The 5270-nt window shown below is 33.5% G+C and overlaps 1 protein-coding gene across 1 annotated transcript in view; it reads right to left on the bottom strand.

Moving 5' to 3' along the window:
• Nucleotides 1-431: 431 nt before the first annotated feature.
• The window catches only part of Phum_PHUM511990 (uncharacterized protein), a gene marked incomplete at both ends in the record, with an annotated part of 6842 nt that continues 2003 nt past the window's right edge, over nt 432-5270 (bottom strand). Inside the window, 6 exons of the mRNA XM_002431049.1 lie at nt 432-1388; nt 2228-2384; nt 2492-2618; nt 2729-2846; nt 3607-3944; nt 4427-4511. Coding sequence (XP_002431094.1) covers nt 432-1388; nt 2228-2384; nt 2492-2618; nt 2729-2846; nt 3607-3944; nt 4427-4511 — 1782 coding nt within the window. The remainder of the gene's footprint in view (nt 1389-2227; nt 2385-2491; nt 2619-2728; nt 2847-3606; nt 3945-4426; nt 4512-5270) is intronic.

Raw genomic sequence — 5270 nt, 5'->3', positions numbered from 1 at the left:
AAAAATTTTGCTCGCCATATTGACCTCGCTTATAAATGTTAAGTGAATTTAATGTCGCGCGTAGGCAAAAATTTTTTTACCGGAAACGAAAGCTGGCGCAAATGTAAAAAGAAAATTTTATCCATTTTTTTCCTTTTTAGTACATGCCTCGTGTTACACATTGACGCGCGCACGACCGCACACACACACGCAAGAAAAATAAAAGAATTTTGCGTATATATCAAAACGCACCGAATCACCCGCAGATATGTTGTGCGTATGAAGAATGCGTTCGGATGAGGTTGAGAACGTGCCTAAATTTTTCTTTTTTTTGGAGGGCAGGGGAGGGGAGGGGGAAGGGAAGTGAAGAAAACTAAAAGTGGATTTAGCGGGTAAAAGAAAGAAATCGAAAATGAAAATGTAACGAAGCGATGATGAGGAAAATGTTTTGGTCATTCCGTCCGATTTTCTTTTGCTTTGTCTCCATCGTTCGTCGTGTCCCCCTTCAAGGGAATAAAATACTCCAAATCGTTTTTGGATTTTTCCGCCGGGGGAACGATTCCGTTTTCAAAACTTGCGATCGAAGAATTTTCCGACGACTCCGATGAATTTTTATTACTCTTTTGATTCCAAAATGAAAACGACATTTTCGGCAGATGTAATTTTTTCGTCTTTTTCTTTTCCTTCGATTTTTTTTTCTTTTTCGGCACTTCAAACAAATTGTCTTTTTTCCCCGTTTTTTCATTTTTCTTATCCGGTCGCGGCGTATCCGCCATTTCTTCGACCAGGTTCGAATACGACGAACTGTGTTTTTTCCGGTGCAATTCCGGTGACGAATTCGGAGTCCCGAATTCGTCGTCGTCGTCATTTTCGACGATTTCTCCCATTTCTATTATTTTACCAGATGAATTTTTTTCTCCGAACGGCGGAGAGGGCGCAACTTTTTTTTTTTTATATTTTCCACTTCTCTCGTTTTCTCCAGAAGGCGAACTCTCTTTCTTATTTACTTCCGCGTCGCTTTTTTCATTTTTCGTTCCGTCGGAAAAACCACCCATTTCGACTTTCGTATTATTTCCATCGTTTTCGACGACTTCGACGATGCGAACGTCGGAATCGTTCGCGTTGTCGGATTTCGAGTTCGAATTTTTATCATTTACCGGATTTTCACTTTCGTTAGAAGCGTCCACGGTGCGAATAATGGGATGTGATGAATTCGAGGAATTGACAAGGGCAATAATTTGCTCTTGACTAATCCCGCCGAAAAAATGTTGAAATTCAGGTTTGACCATGTGATTAAAAGCGGTGAAGGTACACGGATTGGATGAAGAACGTGATAAAGGCAAAAGAAAGAAATTGTCAGTATTAATTTGACCTCGAATCACTTCTTCCTCTGACCATGCAGTGTTTTCCTTCAAAAAGAAAGAACAAAAAGTATAAATTTGATGAGTAGGAGTCAAAGTCGTAGATTAACGTAAGCGGAGTACAAGCCGGTCACAAACTAATAAAAAGCTCGAAATGTTTGCTTTTGAAAAAAAAAAAAAATAATAATAATAATAATAATACAATCCCCTCCCCTCCTGCTACTTATGAACGTCTAAATAAATCAAAGCGAAGCGAATATAATAATGCGTTCGAACTTTTTTTTTTTCTTTTGTTTAAATACCCAAAACCAATTAACTAATTAAGCGAAAGCTTTTTTTATAAAGCGTTTATTATTAGTTTGTGTTGTAACACCATCCGTCGGTAACAATGACTCATTCCTGGAGAGAAAAAAAAAAAATTAATTTAAAAACGTGACGACTTTTTTCTTCCTGTTTTGATTTTGGACAACCTGAACGACTGGAAGAGAAAAATTTTTTAAATTTAATTAACGCCGATACTTTGCTCCGGAAAATGTAACCGCTTTGAAAAAAAAAACAAAATTTAAGTCACTTTTCACCGTGGAACTTTCTAGGATAAAGTGTTATTATAAAAAAATAGTGCTCGAGTGTGAAAATACTAATAATAATAATAATAATAACATCCAACTCACGCCTGCAAATTTTTTATTTTTTTTTTTATTTTTTTTACGGCTGAAATAAATCCTTTTCAAAATAATCGACTGAAATCTTGACAAGACTATTAAGAAGAGAAAAAAAAAAAAAAAAAAATTTCACAATGAATGTTCAAACAATTGACGATCGCACTAAAAAGCAGCACAAAGCTTTAGAAAAAAAAAAATAATAATAATCATCATGGACGGTCTTACCTCGGTCAGAGAAGATCTTTTGGATAGGCCGGCGGCTTTGGTTGCGGCCCTTGTGCGAATTCGACTGGTACCGCCTAGAGATGCCGTTCTCACCAAATGATCTCCCCTCGAAATTAAATTATCGTTATACAAAGGATCACCGCTCGAATAACCGGAACTGATTTCTTCCAACGATGAAATCCGACTGAAAAAAATAAAAAAAAAAAATTGAAAACATCCTTCGATCCTTGTTTTCGCATCGAAATTTATTTTTATTACTATTACCCGTACGGGGGGTGATTGTCTCCCGCGAAATCCACGTCGCTTCCCGCGTAATACAAACCGGGATAGTTTGCACCGGGAAAAAAATTTCCGGGAATTCTATTTTCGGGTATTTGTTTCATGTTTGAACCTGAAACAAAACATATTATCGTAATCCATCATTAGCTCCGACATTACAAAACTTCTCTTCTTCCCTCCCTTCCCTCCCCGCCCGCTTGTTTTTCTTTACAATCGACTAACCTTCGTAGTGTTGATGATCGACTTCATCTCTGTAATTATTTCCCAGTGTGGGTTTTTCCCCGCTAAGATCACTTAAACTATAACTTTTTTTTAAATGACTAACGAGACCTCCTCCACCCTGTAATGATATAAGGAACAACGAATTAAAAAGAAATCGCAACAACTTTTCTTTATTGTTTATATATTCACATGGCGGTTAAAAAAAAAAATTTATTTGTGCGTGTGCGTGCGTGCGTGCGAAAGAAATGTTAATAATTATTATTCAGAACCCGTCACCATTTAAAAAAGAAAAAAAAAATAGAGAGAAATTTATTGAACTTATCGCACTCGTAAAATCAATAATTCCAAAAAAAAAAAAATTTTTATTGTTTTGTTACTTACTTGAAAAATAATCGTGTCAACGTACCTAAAACAAAAGAATTCAATGCGAAGCAGGTAATTAAGTCAACAATTTCTATAAAAAAGGTTAAAAGTTCACTTGATCTAAATAATAAATACACAAACACACGCGAAAACTTTCAAAATAATATTATCATTCAACGTTTTTATAAATAAATGTATATATATATTTCGTGTAAAAACCGATTCCTACATCACCGACATAAAATAAAAATAAATAAATAAAAAATAAAATAATATAAATTAATAATTAAATAATTAAATAATTAAATAAATAAATAAATAAAAGGACATAGTTCAAATTTATACTTTTACAGAATTAAATTACGGTAGTGTAACGAACGCGTTTTGTCGTTATAACCGTCGTCACCCATAACGCATAATAACTAATGGGGGATTCGTCATCATCATCATCATCATCATTATCGACAACATCATTACGTCCGACGCCATTTTCGTTGTTTCTATTATTATTTGACTTTTCGAACTTTTATCTTTTTCGAATTATTTTTCAAATCCGTATCAGATTGATCGTGTAATTCCGTTACGACGGGTGATTTTTCGACGAGGGAATCGATCCCGTTAAAATCCACGTTTATCCCGTCGTTTTTCATCCAAATGATTTCCGTTTTTAAATTTGGAAAATCCTCTCGACTCATTATTAAATTTTCATCGTCTTTCGTCAAATCATCGCTCGCGTCCTCTTCTTCCAGCGTAACGAGATCCTTTTGAAATTCCGACGATTTTCGCGGCATTAAATCTGAGGACGGTGTCATGTTTAATTGGGGTATTCCCTGAGGCAGAAAAGGATTGCATACTGTCAGGAAACGTAAGAGAAGATAGTAATATATATAGAAAAAAAAAGAAAAAAATCTTTAGAAATTCAACTTCGAGAAAGGGATGAAACCGGGATGGGGGGAAGGGAAAGGGGGAGAATGCAGGAAAGGAAATAAATAAAATGCAAATGTTAAAATATTGTGATTCGTTTTTGAAGAGATCCACATTAAAACTCATTTTGTAAATTTTTTTGGGGGGAAAAATGATACACTTTGAAACTTGATGGTTTTTTAATGTAGATTCCACTTAAGAATAAAATAAATAAATAAATGAATTAATTAATAAAACAGACAACAAATATTCTCTCTTCTTTTGGGTTACCATTAATGTTTTTTTAAACTGTAGGATGAATTACGCTGAATGATTCGACAAGGACGAAAAACCTTTCAAGGCAATCTCATAAATGGCAACAACATTTACCAAGTTTTTTTTTTTTTTTTTTTTTTAAATTTCCGCGATTACGTTTGAAATCAACGACCGTAAAAAAAAATTCTTTTTTTTTACCACGCACTACAAATCTAAATTTAGTTTTGAGAATTATCAAATACTAAAAGCGACAAAAAGCCCAAAAAAGAAACGATTTCGAAGAGCTTTCGAAACTCGTTCAAACCTGCCATTTTATTTAACGGCAAGGAAAAATTACCGATACGATTCACCTCCCCTCCTCCACCTTACCCTTCATGTTACCTTGTGAAAGAAACACAAGGCACATGGCAATTAAAGAACCAAAAATAATAATAATAATAATAAACAATTACGAGAAAAGCGTAATGTAATAAAGTTTCCCAGAAAAAAAAAACGGAAAAGTTTTGGAAAATTTTTTTTTTGCGGCGTTTGCCCTCTTAATTACATAGAATGTTCTAAAAGGAAATAATAATAATTACCGGCCGCCGAAACGGGAATTTTTACATTAAAACTTTTTTTTTTTTAAAGCAATTTTCATCGCGTTCACCCCCCAAAAAAAAAAAAAAAAAAAAAAAAAAAAAAAAAAAAAACAGGGGAAAAAAAGAGAAAAAAAAAAAAAAAAAAAAAAGAATAAAAGTCAGATAATTTTTAGCGACAAATTGTTTTAAATAAAAAAAAAAAATCGTGGCAAAGGTTCAAAAACAAAAAATTGCGGCAAAGTGTAATTAAAATAACTGAGAATTCAATTAAATTTAATTTTAAACATGCTGGGAATTAGTAAAGCAAAGCTCAAAAGCAAAAAACAGAAAAAAATTAAAAGTTAAAAGCAAAACAAAACAAAACAAAAAAGGCGTTCCGTGAATATTCTTTTTTTTTTTTTTGCATAAAACAACAACAAACA

The sequence above is a fragment of the Pediculus humanus genome, genomic scaffold (genome assembly GCF_000006295.1).
Source record: "Pediculus humanus corporis 1103172108281 genomic scaffold, whole genome shotgun sequence".
In the NCBI taxonomy this organism is placed as follows: Eukaryota; Metazoa; Arthropoda; class Insecta; order Psocodea; family Pediculidae; genus Pediculus; species Pediculus humanus.
Note: the sequence above shows the minus strand (reverse complement) of the source record. Positions and strands in the feature narration are given on the sequence as shown.